The sequence below is a fragment of the Capricornis sumatraensis genome, chromosome 16, assembly GCF_032405125.1.
Source record: "Capricornis sumatraensis isolate serow.1 chromosome 16, serow.2, whole genome shotgun sequence".
NCBI classification, from domain to species: Eukaryota; Metazoa; Chordata; class Mammalia; order Artiodactyla; family Bovidae; genus Capricornis; species Capricornis sumatraensis.
Genome location: NC_091084.1, coordinates 82180341 through 82201542, shown reverse-complemented (window position 1 = coordinate 82201542; position 21202 = coordinate 82180341). Strand labels below are relative to the sequence as shown.

Sequence of the window (21202 nt, the reverse complement as noted above, 5' to 3'; positions counted from 1 at the left end):
AGAGTTGTAACATGAACTAGTCGTAACTCAAACTCCCTACTGGAGCAGGGCATCCTGGCAATTTCTACAAGAATTTGATCATTGTTATGGGGTTGTAACTGCCAGATTTTCCATTATCCTTTTTTGAATAAAAATTTAAGTTCCTGGATTCTGGCCATACTCCACTCTGGGACATCAGGTGTGTGAGTAGCATGAGGAGGAATGGGCTGATATGTCTCTGGGCTGTGAGGAGTGGCTTTCAGGTGTGATGAAGAGAAACACATGTTACCCAGCAATGCTGGACTATCCTGGAGAGTGAGTAGGTGTGCTTCATGTGTGGAAGGAAGTGTATATAAGGTACTAGGGGGGCTGAATGGGTAGAACTGTGATTAAGGTTGCTCAGTTCAGTTCAGTCACTCAGTCGTGTCAGACTCCTTGCGACCCCATGGACTGCAGCACACCAGGCTTCCCTGTGCATCACCAACTCCCAGAGTTTACTCAAACTCATGTCCATTGAGTCAGTTATGCCATCCAACCATCTCATCCTCTGTCGTCCCCTTCTCCTCCCACCTTTGATCTCTGCCAGCGTCAGGGTCTTTTCAAACGAGTCAGTTCTTCGCATCATGTGGCCAAAGTATTGGAATTTCAGCTTCAGCATCAGTCCTTCCAATGACTATTCAGGACTGATATCCTTTAGGATAGACTGTATGGATCTCCTTGCAGTCCAAGGGACTGTCAAGAGTCTTCTCCAACACCACAGTTCAAAAACATCAATTCTTCAGTCCTCAGCTTCCTTTATAGTCCAACTCTGGACTACTGGAAAAACCATAGCTTTTACTAGACAGACCTTTGCTGGCAAAGTAATGTCTCTACTTTTTAATATGCTATCTAGGTTAGTCATGACTTTTCTTCCAAGGAGCAAGCGTCTTAATTTCATGGCTGCAGTCATCACCTTCAGTGATTCTGGAGCCCCCCAAAATAAATAAGACTGCTAGTTTACCCAATATCCATTTTCCTTTTCTTCCACAGTATTAGAATTTAGGCTAGGCATCTGGTCAAGAACAAATACAACATTTCACAGTCTGATTATATTTTTAAAAAATTTTTATACAATTTTAAAGATTATACTCCATTTACAGTTATAAAATATTGGCTCTATTTCCTGTGTTGTACAATACATCCTGTAGTCTACCTCACATCCAGTAAGTACTGTACCACCGAACTGAAGTATTGTAAGTGATGCTTGAGATTGCTGAAAAGAGAAAAGCCAATTAGAGGAAAAAAAACAATGCTCATTTGAGCTCTAATATGTGTTTTGTACATCCACATGATTCTCTTAAAGTTTTTTTCTAATTGAGAAATAATATACATTATACTTTAAAGAAACAGCCCCAAATGTTGAGTTGGCCAAAAAAATTGTTTTTTTTTTTTTCATTTTCACCGAGAACTTTATTGAATAATGTATTTACTGCCTTTTGCCATTTTTCAGGCAAATTTATAATTCCATCTTCCCAATACTTTTCATCTTTTTGATCAAAGAACTGTTCCAGATGCCTTTTATAGTCTTCCCGGGAACTGAATTTCTTCCATTAAGAGAACTCTGTAAAGACCAAAACAAATGGACATCTGAAGTTGCAATGTCTGATGAGGATGGTGGATAAATCAGAACTTCTCAGCTAAGCTGCAACGATTTTTGCCTGGTTATCAAAGAAACATGCAGTCTGTGTCATCCTGATGTAAGAGGATGCATTGTCTGTTGACTAATTCTGGATACTTCATGCAAGTGCTGCCTGCAGGTGGCCTAATTCAGAGCAGTACTTATTGGAATTAATCATCTGGTCTTCCAGAGGGAGCTCATAATAGAGGACACCCTTCCAGTCCCACCATATACACACATTACTTCTTTGGACAGAGACTGGCCTTTGGTGGGGTTGGTGGCAGTTCATTTCACTTGCTCCATGATCCCTTCCATTCCATATTATTGTACAGTATCCACTTTTCACCACCCATTACAATTTGTTTTAATGGAAAGTATTTGTTAGGTGTCAGTAGAAAATTCCATATGGAAATGAAGTCAAGAAGGTTTTTCTTGCTTAACTTATGTGGAACCCAAACTTCAAAGTGATGAACATAACCAAGCTGGTGCAAATGATTTTCAATGCTTGACTTGGATATTTTGAGTATGCCAGCTATCTCCTGCATGATATAACACGGATTGCTCTCAGTTAATGTCTAGATTGGATCACTATTAACATCAATTTGTCTATCAGAACATGGAGCATTGTCCAGTGAGAAATCTCCAGCACACAAATTAGCAAGCCACTTTTGACACATATGATCAGTCACAGCACCTTCTCCATACACTGCACAAATCTTTTTTTAAAAATTTCAATAATTTTAACCTTACTTGAAATAATAAAGCATAATATGCCAACAATGTGTTCTTTCATCTTCAATATTAAAATGGCTACACAAAAATTCATTAATTTTGATGTTTTTTTAAAAATGCCTGCTGATACAACAGCTGTCACAATAATAATACAATCTAATGAAATTGTTTCAAATGTCATTTAAGACAACTAAGCACTACTAGAGCCATCATACAGAAAAAAAACCAAACCAACTTTCGGCCATCCCAATACTTTAAATCACTGGCATGTGCTTTTGAAAGCAGCATCCTTTTCCTAATATTGCATGGATTCAACCTGATTTTCTTGAAGTGACAGTTCTTGTTTGTTATCTTTCTCTTCATTGTGGCTCTCATTTTTCTCTTCTTGTAATGATTTGTACAAGTTCTCATCTTTCCGTTTAATATCACAAAGAATAGATTCCATAGAATAGCCAAATTCAAGGGCATAAGGCTTATTTACACGGTTATAAACATACCCAAAGGAGTGCATAGCAACCAACCTGCCAGATGCATTAAACACTGGGGAGCCAGAAGACCCACTAAAAAAACAAGTATCATAACTAAGTGTGTTAGTGTTCCAAACGTCTGACAGGAAACTTCTCTGGGTAAACATAGGGAAAGCATTATAAATGTCTGAACAGGATCCTGGTACTACCCCATCTGAATAATGTTCTTTGCACCTCTCTAACCGTTGCTCTAGAGGAATCACAGAACAACCATCTATTTTCTTGATCTGGCCTTCTGGGTGACCAATTAAATAAAGTAAACCACTAGATGGTTGAGGCGAAATCAGTTTTGACAGGCCTGGAGGAAATCCATTTCCATTTTCACTTAGTTTTAAAATGGCATAATCTAGAGTTTCATCAGACATCAGAAACCATGGCTCAAAGGAAAGCCAATCAACAGAGTTAGGGCAGAACTCTTTATAAGCAAAAGTGACCTTGGCACATGTGCTTATTATAGCTGGCCATGACTTTGGATCTGCACCTTCTCCCACGATGAAGTGTAAAACATGTCTACAGGTGAAAATAAAATCATTGTTGAAAACAAAGCAAGTAGCATTGCCTGTGTTTCCATTATTGTCCCATTTTATGAATCCAACGGACTTACTAAGATGAACAAGATGTTCACAGATTGCAACTGAAACAGAATTTTCAGTCACTTTTCCAAAGTAATTTTTATACACTCTGAATTGTTTAAACGTTGACAGTTTCATTCTCTTCTGTTCTTCCTGAAAATACTTTTGTATCCGAAGTGCCTCTTTATTAAAATTTGGATACTGAGGCATCATAACTTTGTTCAATATTTGTAAATTCTTTACCCAGAGATTAGTTGTCTCCCTTTGGATTTCCTGAATAGCATACTGCCTACCTAGAGAGAGCCTTCGCCTACCTAGAGAGAGCCTTCGCCTAACTTGTATGGGTTTTCTCCTAAGTCTTTTGTAGAGATTACTATTGTAATAACGTTTAATTTTGGAAATGGACCGGCATGTCTTATGTTTAATATCAAGCCCTAGACTCTGACATGGGAGAATTTTTTCTCTGTTGTGTTCTGCATCTTCAGTTTCTCCATCTTTCTTTGGTTCATCGACTTTGCTCTTAGACTGTGTTAAAGCCTGCGGACTGATACCTTCAGTGGCATTTTCATCTTCTGGTTTAATTTTTTTATGGGTACGTTTCTTGACAGACAGTTTTTTAGGAATGTCCAATTCTAAGACTTTTCCAGATACTTCATCCACCATGGACTGTTTTCCATAAATTTTATTGTGACCTTCTGTTACTCTCCATTCACGTGTGTCTAGATCTGAGCGAAATCGGCCATCATTGCAAAGGGCTTCTTTGATAGTCTCACCCTTCAAGGCATAGACGAGAACTGTAGTTCCTGGTTCATGAAGTTCCTTAACCTTAAGAATCTTCTTTATGGTCTTCCCAATAGCAACAATGTGAAAAAGAATGCATTCAGCATCTGGATTTTTACAGAGGCGTAATACCTGATCATCTTCCTGGTTACTCCTTTTTTGACCAAATGTTATTTTCAAATGGGAACCACTAGGTAGGCATCTGAGAGGCATTCCTAAATTTATATGCGCTTGTATTGTTTTTTCTTCATAAACAATGATGTTCTTATATACACGTTTCTTCATCCTTTCACTGAAATGGTCATGAGCACTCAGAACTGAATAGATATTCTCATTGGGCCCACCAAATGCTGTAAACACACTACGGTCTGACTTTCTGAGGCGTTCATTCAAACTAAAGGTGAAATGACATTTTTCACTGGTGCTCACGTGTGGGTTCTGTCGTTCAGAGGATGTTTCATGCTCGCTGACTTCACTTTTAACTTTAATGGTGCTGTTACATTCTCGTATGTCAGACAGAGACTGATCAACAGGTGTGCCCGAACATGCCTCCTCTATGACAGTATCCTTAGAAAAGGAAAGAATAAAAATTTAGTGAGGATCACCTTTAATAATAATGTTCCATGCCTTCTGAATTATAAAATCAAAATATACCATGCTGTATACGAGTTCATGTCTCACTAAGCAGTCTGTCAGTGCTCTTGCGTATCATTAAACTACCTTTGAAAACACAGTTTGAGGGGCTATATGATAGTTCACTGTACAATAGTTTTCAATCCATTCTTCTGTTGCTGGCTCTTTAGATTATTTCTAATTTTTTTACTATTCTAAATATGACACACTTTTCTATACACAAAACATTTTGTCCAAAGTCTTAAAATATTTTCCTATGCTAGATTACCAGCAGTGGAAATAGATTATAAATGTACTTCACCACGTACACTGCCAAACTGCTTTCTCGGAAGGTCACATCAATTCACCCTCCCTGTTCTTTCCTATTGCCCAAGGAAATCAGTATTATGGCAAATTCTTCAAAAGGATTTGAGTACTACTATTTTAAAAGTTTGGTAACTGGGAGATCTAGCTTGACTATTTTTTACATTTATATTTATTTACTTACTAACAAAACCGGTTTAACACATCACTTGGACATCTGAGGTACCACCTTTTAAAAAATTCCTGTAAAATATTTACTGTCCAGTTTATTCTGTACATGGTATCAACAGCACTAAGGAAAGATACTAACATGATTAATAAATCACAGGATTGGACAGATATACAAATCCATATTCAAAACATATTATACCTATACGATCAGTTGGCAATAGCCTAGGAAAAAGCATTCTGATACTCTGCTGGCAACAGATTATTTAGGGACATATGGATATAGTGGCTCAGATGGCAAAGGAACTGCCTGCAATGCAGGAGACAAGGGTTCAATCCCTGGGTTGGGAAGATCCCCTGGAAAAGGAAATGGCAACTCACTGCAGTATTTCTGCCTGGAGAATTCCATGGACAGAGGAGCCTGGTGGGCTACAGTTCATGGGGTTGCAGAGTTGGCTAGGACTGAGCAACTAACACATACATATAAGTAGCATAATCTTTAGCTTTGTCTGTTTTTTATTTTTGCACAAATGCATCTTTTGAATATGTCTTCTTTTTTCAGTTTTATTTATTTATTTTACTTTACAATACTGTATTGGTTTTGCCATACATTGACTTGAATCTGCCATGGGTGTACATGTGTTCCCCATCCTGAACCCCCCTCCCACCTCCCTCCCCATCCCATCCCTCTGGGTCATCCCAGTGCACCAGCCCCGAGCACCCTGTATCATGCATCAAACCTAGACTGGTGGTTCATGTCACATATGATACTTTACATGTTTCAATGCCATTTTCCCATATCATCCCACCCTCACCCTCTCCCACAGAGTCCAAAAGACTGTTCAATACACGTGTCTCTTTTGCTGTCTCACATACATGAATATGTCTTCTGTGATTTGTTTCACTATTTTTTTGACGTTCTTTCCAGTCGATGGAGCTTTAAATTCACTTTCACAGTTAAACAGAATCCACTGAAGAAATTAACTGGCTGTGTGCATTTCAGTTATTTCTAGGTTTTTTTTTTTTTTTCCCCTACTAACTACAGTACTACGGTTATGCTATGAATATCTATTAATATGTCTCCTGGGGCACACATGCAAGAGTGTCTCTTGGGAACAGACTTAGGAGCTGAATTGCTCAATTTCTAGAATATGCATACTCACCTTTATTAAATACTGTCAAATTATTTACTAAATGGTTGTACCACTTTACACCTCTGCCAGTGGGAAACAGGAGTTCTCATTACCTCCACATCCTTATCAAAACATGGTATTGCTCAACTTTTAAAGTTTGCCAATCTTGTGAATGTGAAATGGCACCTTTCAAAAAAAATTTCACTGGGGTATAGTTGATTTGCAATGTTGTGTTAATTTCAGGGGTACAGCAAAGCTAACCATGTATACATACATATATATCCACTCTTTTTGTTAAGATTCTTTTCCCATGTAGACCATTAGAGAGCAATGAGGAGAATTCCCCATGTATACAGCAGGCTATTATTAGTTATCTACCTTATATATGTGCTTAGTCTCTTAGTCATGTCCGACTCTTCGCAACACCATGGACTGTAGCCCACCAGGCTCCTCTGTCCATGGGGATTCTCCAGGCAAGAATACTGGAGTGTGTTGCCATGCTCTCTGCCAGGGGATCTTCCCCAGGCAGGGACTGAAGCCAGGTCTCCTGCAGTGCAGGCAGATTCTTTACTGTCTGAGCCACCAGGGAAGCCCAACTTTATATACAGTAGCGCACATATGTCACTCCAAATCTCCCAATTTATCCCTCCCCTGAAATGGCATCTTATGGTAGTCTAATAAGTTTAATAATTTCTGCCTGTTCATGTCTTTTACCCGTCTTTCTATTGGATTATTTTTCTTTTTATTATTGAAAGTACTTTTTATATCCTAGACACATATTATTTATTCATCATATGTATTAAAAATGTATTCCCTGAGTTTGTGGACTTCCCAGGTGGCTCAGATGGTAAAGAATCTGCCTGCAAAGCAGGAGACCCAGGTTGAATTCTTGGATTGGGAAGATCCCCTGGGGAAGGAAATGGCAACCCACTCCAGTATTCTTGCCTGGGAAATCTCATGGACAGAAGTGTCTGGCAAGCTACAGCTCATCGGGTCACAAAGAGTAGGACACGACTCACTTTCATTCACTTTCTGAGTTTCTGGATTGCTTTTTGTATCAGTTTAGTTCAGTTCAGTTGCTCAGTCATGTCCGACTCTTTGCAACCCCATGAACTGCAGCATGCCAGGCCTCCCTGTCCATCACCAACTCCAAGAGTTCACTCAAACTCACATCCATCCAGTCGGTAATGCCATCCAGTCATCTCATCCTCTGTCATCCCCTTCTCCTCCTGCCCCCAATCCCTCCCAGCATCAGAGTCCTTCCCAATGAGTCAACTCTTCTCATGAGGTGGCCAAAGTACTGGAGTCTCAGCTTTAGCATCAGTCCTTCCAAAGAACACCCAGGACCGATCTCCTTTAGAATGGACTGGTTGGATCTCCTTGCAGTCCAAGGGACTCTCAAGAGTCTTCTCCAACACCACACTTCAAAAGCATCAATTCTTCGGCACTCAGCTTTCTTCACAGCCCAACTCTCACATCCATACATGACCACAGGAAAAACCATAGCCTTGACTAGACGGACCTTAGGCGGCAAAGTAATGTCTCTGATTTTGAATAGGCTATCTAGGTTGGTCATAACCTTCCTTCCAAGGAGTAAGCGTCTTTTAATTTCATGGCTGCAATCACCATCTGCAGTGATTTTGGAGCCCAGAAAAATAAAGTCTGACACTGTTTCTACTGTTTTCCCATCTATTTCCCATGAAGTGATGGGACCAAATGCCATGATCTTGTTTTTCTGAATGTTGAGCTTTAAGCGAACTTTTTCACTCTCCTCTTTCACTTTTATCAAGAGGCTTTTTAGTTCCTCTTCACTTTCTGCCATAAGGGTGGTATCATCTGCATATCTGAGGTTATTGATATTTCTCCTGGCAATCCTGATTCCAGCTTGTGCTTTTTCCAGTCCAGCGTTTCTCATGATGTACTCTGCATAGAAGTTAAATAAGCAGGGTGACAATATACAGTCTTGATGTACTCCTTTTCCTATTTGGAACCAGTCTGTTCCATGTCCAGTTCTAACTATTGCTTCCTGACCTGCAGATAGGTTTCTTAAGAGGCAGGTCAGGTGGTCTGGTATACCCATCTCTTTCAGAATTCTCCACAGTTTATTGTGATCCACACAGTCAAAGGCTTTGGCATAGTCAATAAATCAGAAATAGATGTTTTTCTGGAACTCTCTTCCTTTTTCCATGATCCAGAGGATATTGGCAATTTGATCTCTGGTTCCTCTACCCTTTCTAAAACCAGCTTGAACATCTGGAAGTTCACGGTTCATGTATTGCTGAAGCCTGGCTTGGAGAATTTTTAGCATGTGAGATAAATGCAATTGTGTGGTACTTTGAGCATTCTTTGGCATTGCCTTTCTTTGGAATTGGAATGAAAACTGACCTTTTCCAGTCCTCTGGCCACTGCTGAGTTTTCCAAACTTGCTGGCATATTGAGTGCAGCACTTTCACAGCATCATCCTTCAGGATTTGAAATAGCCCAACTGGAATTCCATCACGTCCACTAGCTTTGTTCGTAGTGATGCTTTCTAAGGCCCACTTGACTTCATATTCCAGGATGTCTGGCTCTAGGTGAGTGATCACACCATCGTGATTATCTGGGTTGTGAAGATCTTTTTTGTACAGTTCTTCTGTGTATTCTTGCCACCTCTTCTTAATATCTTCTGCTTCTGTTAGGTCATCATTTCTGTGTTTATTGAGCCCATCTTTGCATGAAATGTTCCCTTGGTATCTCTAATTTTCTTGAAGAGATCTCTATTCTTTCCCATTCTGTTCTTTTCCTCTATTTCTTTGCATTGATCACTGAGGAAGGCTTTCTTATCTCTCCTTGCTATTCTTTGGAACTCTGCATTCAGATGCTTTTATCTTTCCTTTCCTCCTTTGCTTTTCACTTCTCTTTCCACAGCTATTTGTAAGGCCTTCCCAGACAACCATTTTGCTTTTCATATAAGGATAACTAATTGTCCCAGCACTACTAATTAAATCGCTAATCTTTTCTTCACTGATCTGTACCATCAGTTTTGCCACGTGAGAGTAAAGGTTAGACAATGACCCCCTAAAAAAGTACCTTAGAATGTTACATCATTTGGAAATAGGGTTGCTGTAGATATAATTCATTAAAATTATAATTCATTAAAAGAGTGCAGTGGACCCCCAGGCCATTGTGAATGATATCCTTATAAAAAGGCATTTGAATAGAGATAGACACACCCAGAGGGAAGATGAAATAAACAGACAGACGTTAAAGATGGCCGTCAAGGAGAGAGGCCTCATGTAGATCCTTCCTGCACAGAGCTCACAAGGCACTAACCCTACTGACCACCTGACCTTGGCCTCTGAACCTCCTGAACTGACACAGTACACATTTGTGTTTCAGTCATTCAGTCTGTGGTATTTGTTATGGAAGGCCCAGCAAAGTCATGCAAAGACCTGCTCACACACTTTATGGGTTTGTGTCTGCTCTGTTCCAGTGCTGTATTTTTCCACATCTGCACCAAATATTGTCTTACTTCCAATCTTATAATAAGCATTCATATCTAATAAGACAGTTTCCCTCACTTTATCTTCAGAAATGTCTTAGATATTAGCCCTCTGCTCTTTTAATAAATCTTGGTGATCATGTTAAACACCAGAAAAATAAACTGTTGGACTTTTAATTGGGCTTGTAGTCAATGAATCTAGGAAGGACTGACATCCCAAAACTCATCCCAGTGAGTTTTCCTACTCACGAATACCTGCTATATTGACCACGAGGTTTCCTTTCATGTCTTCCCACAAAACTGTACCATTTTATAAATAAAGGACTTGCAAACCATTTCTTACATTTATTCCTGGGTACCTGACATTTTTCTAGGCATCATAAAACAATTTTTTGATATTATATAGAAAGTGTAATCAGAAATAAGAAAGATTATTGCTGATCAAGATAAATGCATATTATTTTGTAAATATCAATCTTAAAATCTAGTCAACTGTTATATAATAATCATTTCTAACATTTGGTCTATAGATCTTTTTGGTTTTCAAAATAGGTAATCATATCATCTGTGGATGTTTCAAGAATATGCCTTGTTCCTTCCTTTTCAATTTTTAAAGTGAAAGTGAAGTTGCTCAGTCGTGTCGAGACTCTTTGCGATTCCATGGACTGTAGCTTACCAGGCTCCTCCTTCCGTGGGATTTCTCAGGAAAGAATACTGGAGTGGGTTGCCATTTCTTTCTCCAGGAGATCTTTCTGATCCAAGGATTGAACCCAGATCTCCTACATTTTGGCAGACACTTTACCGACCAAGCCACCACAGAAGGTTTTCAACTCTTAATTGTAATTTTAATTCTAGAAGTGTATGGGCTCAGTAAGTCATGCAGAATGTAGGATCTTAGTTTCCCATCCAGGATCAAATCTGCATCCCCTGCAATGGAAGGTGGTTTCTTAATCACAGGACCACCAGCTGTGTGCTAAGTTGCTTCAGATATGTCTAACTCTTTGTGACCCCATGGATTGTAGCCCACCAGACTCCTCTGTCCATGGAGTTCTCCAGGCCAGAATACTGGAGTGGGTAGCCATTCCCTTCTCCAGGGGATCATCCTGACCCAGAGACTGAACCCAGGTCTCCCACACTGCAGGCAGATTCTTTACTGTTTAGCCACCAGGGAAGTCCTTTAATTGTATTTTTACTATTTTTCCTATTTTATTGTACTGTACTGGCTAAAATCACCAGCATAGTGTGATGTAATGATGATTTTATAACCAGCTAATAGTGAGTATTTCTTCATTCTCCCTGATTGTAAACAAAATGCTTCTAATGATTATTTAACACAATATTTCCTGTAGAATTTTTGAAGATGCCCTTAATTAACATTCTGGTATGTCCTTATTTATATTTTTAAGAATAAGAAAGCAGTCAAGATAGATTAATCCTATTATGGCCTATTCTTCTTCTTATTATTAAAACCTCTGGAAAGAATACAAAAGGCAATGCCCTGAAATCCCAGTCTGGCCAAGATAAAGAAAAATATACCTAACTTAAATTATTCCTTGAAACAACTGGATAAATGGATAAAATTATGAAATGTTTTTCAAGGCATGAGACATTAGGCAAGAAAGGCCAGTGATCCTTGAGAAACAGAAAAAAAAAAAAGAAAGAAAAGAAGCAAACCATATAATTGCTCCAGATTATTTCCTGAAGACAGATTCTGGTTGCCAGGGGTGGGTTGGGGTGGGGGTGGTGAAGGAAATGGGTCAAGCTGGTCAAGAGTACAAACTTCTAATTATAAGATGGAGCTCTAATGTACAGCATGGTAACTACAGTTAACAATATTGTATTGTATATTTGAAAGTTGCTAACCAAGAGAGTATATCTTAAAAAGTTCTCATCACAAGGACAAAATTTAACTTTGTTAGGTGATGAATGTGGTAATCATTTCATAATATACCATAATATACACATATATTCAATCATTATGTCATCTATCTTATATTCAATGAATTTTTAACAAAGATGTAAAAGCAACCCTTTTAAGAAATTGTGCTGGAGCAAATAGATAACATATGTAAAAATTAATCAATTAATTAATTAACAAATACTAATGTGTGGATTTGGAGAAGGAAATGGCAACCCACTCCAGTATTCTTGCCTGGAAAATCTCATGGACAGAGAAGCCTGGCAGGATACAGTCCATGGAGTTGTCAAAAATCAGACACGACTTAGCAACTAAACCACTACTGTGTGGATTTATTCTTATATTGTTCAGCCTAAACACTGTATTGTATCACTACTGTAATAGGACATGTGGTATTACTATTGCTCAATCTATACATTGCACCATAAAAATAATAAACTCAAAGTAGATCATAGACTTAAACCTAAAATTATAAGACTTCTAAATGAAAAACCAGAAGAAAATTTTTGTGATGTTAGATTTGGAAAAGTATTCTTTGATATAAAAAAAAAGCACAATTTAAAAAAATGGATAAAATGAACATTATCAAGCTGAAAAGTTTTCCCCCCTAAAGACAGGATTAAGAGAATGAGAAGAGAGATATAATGAAAAGACAAGCCACAGACTGAAATAAATTACCTGCAAATCTTTGACAAATCAAGCATTTCTAACATATGTAAAGTACTCTTGAAACTCACCAATAAGAAATGAAAGAAGCCAATATAAACATGGTCAAAATATTTTAACAGAAACTTGACCAGAGAAGATATATGCAAGGTAGTGGGTGGGTGGGGGACAAGGGCGAGCAAAAGGGAATTATTTAAGGTGAAGGGACTGTTCTGTATCTTGATTCTCATCACGGTTACATGACTGGGGCATTTGTCATAAGCCATAGGACTGTATGGGCTTTCTTGGTGGCTCAAATGGTAAAGAATCTGCCTGCAATGCAGGAGACCTGGGTTCAATCCCTGGGTAGGGAAAATCCCCTGGAGATAGGAATGGCTACCAACTCCAGTATTCTTGCCTGGAGAATCCCCATGGACAGACGAGCCTGGTGGACTACAGGTCCACAGGGTCACAAAGAGTCAGACACGACTGAAGCGACTTTGCAAGCACGCATGCATAGGACTGTACACTAAAATATTCAACTTAAAATTTAAGCTAAATCCTTCTTCGTAAATAATACAAGGATAAGAATCATAAATACTTCTTTACTTACAGAATAAAATCCAAATACCTAAACATGAAGTTCAAGAAAGTGAAAGATACAAAAACTGTTTTCCAAAAAGCTACTTTACCTCTGTCCAATTTTTTTACATTGGTCATAAAGGTATATAGAAATAATTCATGCCAGTGCAGGGGCAAATATTGATTCCTCATTGTGCTTCTTTAGCCAAAAGGTTTTGGGCAGGAAGGCTGAGCTACCAAAGTGAAAAGTGAAGTCATTCAGTCATGTCCAGCTCTTTTCGACCCCATGGACTGTAGCCTACCAGGCTCCTCCCATCCATGGAATTTTCCAGGCAAAAGTACTGGAGTGGGTTGCCATTTCCTTAAGCTTGAGACAATTAGAGGGCAAAGAGAAGCTGCCCTGAGGGAACATGATAGACTCAACATCTGGATGCTAAGAATGAACTCTGAAATTACTGTAGCTATATTGTCACTAAGCAGAAAGCCAGCCAGAGGAGTGCATGAAAAGCAGAGTACAGAGACTGAAAACACAAATAAGTCCTTGGAAACACTGTGTTGTTTTTCAGTCACTCAATCCTGTCCGACTCTGTGACCCCATGGACTGCAGCACGCCAGGCTTCCTGTCCATCACCAACTCCCAGAGCTTGCTCAAACTTATGTTCATCAAGTCGGTGATGCCATCTCATTCTCTGTCGTCCCCTTCTCCTGCCTTCAATCAATTGTGAATTACTGAATTAAAGCTCAGTTGACCTCTGGACTTTTCAGATGTGTGAAACAATAAATCCATTTATTTTTCCTTCAAGGGGCCCAAAATGTCTCATTTTGAAACAAGGCTATACAAGCTAAAAAAATATTAGCAAACAATGCTGATAACAATGATAGATTTTACCACATAGAATCTTCCAGTGGAAGGGTATTTCAGAATAGTATTTCTCACATTTTAACCTGCAGAAAAATCATCTGGGTATCTTGTTAAAATGCAGATCATGTAGATCTAAGAAGCTATTCAGTTCAGTCACTCAGTCATGTCTGACGCTTTGCAACCCCATGAACTGCAACACGCCAGGAGGCCTCCCTGTTCATCACCAACTCCCAGAGTTCACCCAAACTCATGTCCATCCAGTCGGTGATGCCATCTAGCCATCTCATCCTCTGTCATCCCCTTCTTCTCCTGCCGCCAATCCCTCCCAGCATCAGAGTCTTTTCCAATGAGTCAACTTTTCTCATGAGGTGGCCAAAATATTGGAGTTTCAGCTTTAGCATCAGTCCTACCAAAGAACACCCAGGACTGATTTCTTTTAGAATGGACTGATTGGATCTCCTTGCAGTCTAAGGGACTCTCAAGAGTCTTCTCCAACACCACAGTTCAAAAGCATCAGTTCTTTGGTGCTTAGCTTTCTTCACAGTCCAACTATCACATCCATACATGACCACTGGAAAAACCATAGCTTTGACTAAATGGACCTTTGTTAGCAAAGTAATGTCTCTGCTTTTGGTCATAACTTTCCTTCCAAGGAGTAAGCATCTTTTAATTTCATGGCTGTAATCACCATCTGCAGTGATTTTGGAGCCCAGAAAAATAAAGTCTGACACTGTTTCTACTGTTTCCCCATTTATTTCCCGTGAAGCGATGGGACCAGATGTCATGATCTTCATTTTCTGAATGTTGAGCTTGAAGCCAACTTTTTCACTCTCTTTTTTCACTTTCATCAAGAAGCATTTTAGTTCCTCTTCGCTTTCTGCCTTAAGGGTGGTGTCATCTGCATATCTGAGGTGATTCATATTTCTCCCGGCAATCTTAATTCCAGCTTGTGCTTCTTCCAGCCCAGCATTTCTCATGTTTTCTGCATATAAGTTAAATAAGCAGGCTGACAATATACAATCTTGACATACTCCTTTTCCTATTTGGAACCAGTCTGTTGTTCCATGTCCAGTTCTAACTGTTGCTTCCTGACCTGCAGATAGGTTTCTCAAGAAGCAGGTCAGGTGGTCTGGTATTCCCATCTCTCTCAGAATTCTCCACAGTTTCTTGTGATCCACACAGTCAAAGGCTTTGGCATAGTCAATAAAGCAGAAATAGATATTTTTCTGGAACTCTCTTGCTTTTTCCATGATCCAGAGAATGTTGGCAATTTGATCTCTGGTTCCTCTGCCCTTTCTAAAACCAGCTTGAACATCTGGAAGTTCACAGTTCATGTACTGCTGAAGCCTGGCTTGGAGAATTTTGAGCATTACTTTACTAGTGTGTGAGATGAGTGCAATTGTGCGGTAGTTTGAGCATTCTTTGGCATTGACTTTGTTTGGGATTGGAATGAAAACTGACCTTTTCCAGTCCTCTGGCCACTGCTGAGTTTTCCAAATTTGCTGGCATATTGAGTGCAGCACTTTCACCACCTCATCTTTCAGGATTTGAAATAGCTCAACTGGAATTCCAGCACCTCCACTAGCTTTGTTCGTAAGGCCCACTTGAATTCACATTCCAGGATGTCTGGCTCTAGATGAGTGACCACACCATCGTGATTATCTGGGTTGTGAAGATCTTTTTTGTACAGTTCTTCCGTGTATTCTTGCCATCTCTTCTTAATATCTTCTGCTTCTGTTAGGTCCATACCATTTCTGTCCTTTATCGAGCCCATGTTTGCATGAAATGTTCCCTTTGTATCTCTAATTTTCTTGAAGAGATCTCTAGTCTTTCCCATTCTGTTCTTTTCCTCTATTTCTTTGCATTGATCACTGAGGAAGGCTTTCTTATCTCTCCTTGCTATCTTTGGAACTCTGCATTCAGATGCTTATATCTTTTCTTTTCTCCTTTGCTTTTCACTTCTTTTCTTTTCACAGCTATTTGTAAGGCCTCCCCAGACAGCCATTTTGCTTTTTTGCATTTGTTTTCCATGGGGATGGTCTTGATCCCTGTCTCATATACAATGTCACAAACCTTAATCCATAGTTCATCAGGCACTCTATCTATCAGATCTAGGCCCTTAAATCTATTTCTCACTTCCATTGTATAGTCATAAGGAATTTGATTTAGGTCATACTTGAATCGTCTAGTGGTTTTCCCTGCTTTCTTCAATTTTAAGTCTGAATTTGGCAATAAGGAGTTCATGATCTGAGCCACAGTCAGGTCCCAGTCTTGTTTTTGCTGACTGTATAGAGCTGCTCCATCTTTGATTGCAAAGAATTTAATCAATCTGATTTCGATGTTGACTATCTGGTGATGTCCATACGTAGAGTCTTCTCTTGTGTTGTTGGAAGTGGGTGTTTGCTATGACCAGTGTGTTCTCTTGGCAAAACTTTATTAGCCTTTGCCCTGCTTCATTCTGTATTCCAAGGCCAAATTTGCCTGTTACTCCAGGTTTTTCTTGACTTCCTACTTTTGCATTCCAGTCCCCTATAATGAAAAGGAAATGTTTTTTGGGTGTTAGTTCTAAAAGGTCTTTTAGGTCTTCATAGAATTGTTCAACTTCAGCTTCTTCAGTGTTACTGGTTGGGGCATAGTCTTGGATTATTATGATATTGAATGGTTTTCCTTGGAAACGAAAAGAGATCATTTTTGAGCTTGCATCCAAGTACTGCATTTCAGACTCTTTTGTTCTTCTGAGGGATTCCTGACCACAGTAGTAGATATAATGGTCATCTGAGTTAAATTCCAGCCTATTTTATTTTGCTGATTCCTAGAATGTCGACGTTCACTCTCGCCATCTCCTGTTTGACTACTTCCAATTTGCCTTGATTCTTGGACCTAACATTCCAGGTTCCTATGCAATATTGCTCTTTACAGCATCGGACCTTGCTTCTGTCACCAGTCACATCCACAACTGGGTACTGTTTTTGCTTTGGCTCCAGCCCTTCATTCTTTCTGGAGTTATTTCTCCACTGATCTCCAGTAGCATATTCGGCACCTACCGACCTGGGGAGTTCCTCTCTCAGTATCCTATCATTTTGCCTTTTCATACTGTTCATGGGGTTCTCAAGGCAAGAATACTGAAGTGGTTTGCCATTCCCTTCTCCAGTGGACCACATTCTGTCAGACCTCTCCACCATGACCCGCCCGTCTTGGGTGGCCCCACACAGCATGGCTTAGTTTCCTTGAGTTAAACAAGGCTGTGGTCTGTGTGATTAGATTGACTAGTTTTCTGTGATTATGGTTTGTGTGTCTGCCCTCTGATGCCTCTCGCAGCACTTACTGTTTTACCTGGGTTTCTCTTACCTTGGATGTGGGCAAGAAGCTATTAGGTGGTATCAATACTGCTGGTATACAGACCACACTTTGAGAAAGACAGAGTTCCTTAACCTAGAGTAGCAGTTTGCAACTTTCTGCAATGATGGAAATATTCTGTATCTGCTTTGTTCAATATGGCAGCCATGAGCCACATATGGCTTCTGAGCACTTGAAATGTGGTTAGTGCATAAAGAAAATCAATTTTAAACTTCATTTACCTTTAATCCAATGAATCATTTTTGTTATTTCAAAGTTAGATGATTTTCCCGACAAAATGTTTTTACTGATATAGTCTACTGTGACCTTGTACTAAATTGTATTCCCAGTATTACTTGCCTACTATGTTCTTGAATTCTCCTTATATACCATCAAATCTAGCTATACTATTCCTCAAACAGTTTCGCTTGTGTATATGACTTTACCCAGACTATTCCCTTATACTTGATCCACCTACCTTGTGAAATTGTGGCCATTCTTTAAGATATTTCTCATATGACATAACTTTAATTTCTTGAGTCTCAATTAAACCCTCTTTTCTCTGCACTCTAAAAGCACTTGTTTATATTTTGATTTAGTATTACTATTTTGCATAGTTTGAGTAAAACCATGTGTTGGTCCAAAATTGGGTTCTGAAGTCTGATTGCCTGGGTTCGAATCCTTGCTCTGAAGTCCATTACTTTTGCAATTTTAAGAAAAATGAGGGTCAGTTTCTCTATTTAGGGATGATAATATCTATTGCAAAGAGTTTTATTAAATGTTAAAGAAGATAATCCATAGGAAGTGACAAGCCTAATTCCAAGTACTCAGTAATTTCTCAGTACACATTAACTACCTTATTATTTTTGCCCATCTATATTTCCAATGATACTGAGTGTCGATACTATCACCTTGCTGTTTAACAAGGTATTCTTTGCTTTGTTAATTCATATACTATCATTTTGTTTTTACACAAACACTTATATGTATGATCTCCCTAAATATATTTTAAACAATACATGAGAAGGGGTTATAATTGCCATTCTTTATACACTTATCCCCTTCAAGGATCCTAAGATAGTTCTATAGTTAGAGTGCCATCCCAGCAAAGTTGTTTACAAGTACACACACCTTTGATGCTTCAGGTCTGGTACCTTGGTCATTTCCTGTAGCACTGAATGATGTATTCTCTTCAGTCTTTATGAAATTCATGATGAGTCCCAGGAGAATATGACTTTCTTCCACTACTGGCCAAGACAGAGAAACAGGATTGAATTTACCAACCCCTTAATGACTAAAACAATAAAACACAAGATATATGAAATAATAAGTTTTGAACACTGGTAATCAGGCAGGGCACAACAGTGATCTCTGACCCCTAAGAGAGAGAGAGAGAGAGAAATCAGAGGCAGGACCTAGAGACATCTAGCTTGCTGCCTGGGGAGCATCTCCAGGCTGTATCTCAGGGAAGGGAGACACAAGCAAAGCCTGGCACTTTCCCCAAGTTGAGAAGACAAGCTAAGAGTTCTGGTGGGCCCAGAAGGCTGGAGTTTGCAGGGCTAGAGTACTAGAGAGCTACAGCTACACAGAGTGTCAGAGATCTGTAGTGGACACCCCTGAAATTTCAGCTGACTAGTGGTCTGTTTCTCACACTCAGCTGAGAACAGTTTCTGTTTCCCTCACTCAGCTGAGAATAGTTTCTGTTTCTCATGCTCAGCTGACAATAATTTGTGTTCCCAAAAGCAAACTGGAAAACTTCATAATTCATAACATGTTGACAAAGGTATCGCCTCTAAAGTGGGACAAAATTAGCTGTATACCAAAGACTGCTCTGGTCCCACCTGACAAAATTTAAAAGCAAGCTTTGGAAGCGTAAAACTTTTCCACTAACACAACTAGAACAAAGCTCAAGAATGTTGATAGGAATAGAAACATTTCTAGCACCCATATGTGTGAAATTGACAAGTTTGATATCCAGTACAATTCTGAGGCATAAAAAGAAGCAGAAAAATAAGATCCACAATGAGGAGAGAAATCAATGAACAGAAACATATCCAAAAGTGACTCAGATGATAGAACTAGTAGACAAGAACATTAAAATGGTTATTATCTTTAATTTCTGGCCAAACAAAGTGACAAGGACCTGACTTGCCCTGCAGTCTGAAAACAAAAGAAGACAATAAGCTAAACAGATGGAACAGGAATTTGCAAGGAACTAGACATCATGCAGCAGACATCATGCAATTCGGGGCAGTGACAAATGAAGGGCATCCTGTGATGACTCCAGCTGACTGCCTTGAGAGATTCCAGGCCAGGGTGTCACGAGGGGCAGCCAGGCAGGGCCCCACGAGGGGCAGCCAGGCAGGGCCCCACGAGGGGCAGCCAGGCAGGGCCCGTCGGCATTGCTGACTTGAGGAGACAGCTGAAAGACCAAGGTGGCAGGAGTTCAAACGACACAGAAAAGAGAGAGCTGCACAGAGGGAAGTCCGGATATATGAACACTGGGAGGCATTCAGCTGAGAACTGATCACAACAGCAACGGAAGAACTACCCGGGGCCAGGAAAGAACCTCCACAATCCACCAAACTTTCGCGAGGTGATACTCCTTTTAGAAATCTGTTTCCTCATTTGTAAATTAAGGAGCTCGGCTCAAACTTGTATTGACTGATCCTGAGAATTCTCCTCTCTGAATTTTTTTTAAAGAAGAAGATACCTGAATCTCATCCTCACTACGCTTGGGATGCAGTTATGGGAATATCCCCTGTTAAATCAACTTTAACCACCACCACCCCACTTCCACGCCCAAGTTAACTGGAACAGCTCCCTAGACTATCTGGAAGTGTCTTTCCAGGTGTAAAACTCTTGACCTTTGAACCTGGGGAGGGGGTTACCACAACAGAAAACTGCTTATGCCCCCTTCCTCCAAAATTTTCTTGGATCTGGGCTGAGATCCTTCTAACTGGCGCCCATGACAAACCTGCGTCTCGCCGCCCCAAGAACTCCACGTCCTCCTCAAGATCAGAGGAGCCACTCACAGAAGCGGAGAATCTGTCCCAGCGGTGAGGGTGATGGCGTGACAGGAATCCGCGATCCCTGCTGCGAGGACGGCGCTCGGCGGCAATTGTTCCCGCGCGAAAGCGGAACGCAGTTATCCCCAACCGTCTGACCAATGGGAGGCCAGGTTGCAGAGGTCGTCTGCCCTCATTGGACAGAAGCTCACCCCCTGCAGAAGCCGATTGGCCGAGCCACTGAGAGCGGCGGCCGGAGAGGGTGGCGGGGCGGTTCGCGGGTAGGCAGACGCGCGCCCCGCGCGTCAGGAGGCCACCGCCTCCGGCTGGTCCATTCGCGCGAGAGCCCGCACTCTTGCCACAGTCCGCGTCCTTGTTCCGGGTCGGGTTTCGAGCCGTCCTGTCCTTTCATCCAGCCCGCCCATCCGCTTCCGCTGCTGTCAGGAGCGGGCGGAGTCGGCGGACACACCTGTCCCCTCAGGGCCGGTTACACGGCGGCTGCGCGGAGCGCGGGGCAAAGCGCTCGGCCTCCGGAGCCGCTGGGCTCCACAGCTCGGCCCGGCGGCGCAGGGAGCTCGGCTGTCTCGCCTCTTCGGCCACTGTCAGGCGGGCGGCGGCTGTGGACTGGGCTCTGGAGAGGCTCCCCACCCAGCCCGTGGGGACGTCGGCGCGGTGAGCTTCGTCAGCTTCCAGCGTAGAAATGGTCCAAGGCAGGCAGCCGACTTTCTGTCCCTAAGGAAGGAGCCAGCTTAGCTTAGAACTCGTTGCACACGGATCCTCCAGCCAGGAGGAGGAGACCAGCTCTCCTGGTTCCCAGGCCCTGCGTGGGTATATGCAGAATTTTCCATTCTCAAGGGAGGGCTCCAGAGTTAGGCATTTCCAAACT

The 21202-nt window shown here is 40.7% G+C and overlaps 1 protein-coding gene across 1 annotated transcript; it reads right to left on the bottom strand.

Moving 5' to 3' along the window:
* Positions 1 to 1151: 1151 nt before the first annotated feature.
* On the bottom strand, positions 1152 to 20342 carry FAM111B (FAM111 trypsin like peptidase B). Its single transcript, XM_068988847.1, has 3 exons — positions 20286 to 20342; positions 18440 to 18555; positions 1152 to 4814 (listed from the first exon to the last, which is right to left on the bottom strand). Exons 2-3 carry the CDS (start codon positions 18518 to 18520, stop codon positions 2664 to 2666), a joined length of 2232 nt encoding a protein of 743 aa, XP_068844948.1. The 5' UTR covers positions 18521 to 18555; positions 20286 to 20342; the 3' UTR covers positions 1152 to 2663.
* Positions 20343 to 21202: the final 860 nt, after the last annotated feature.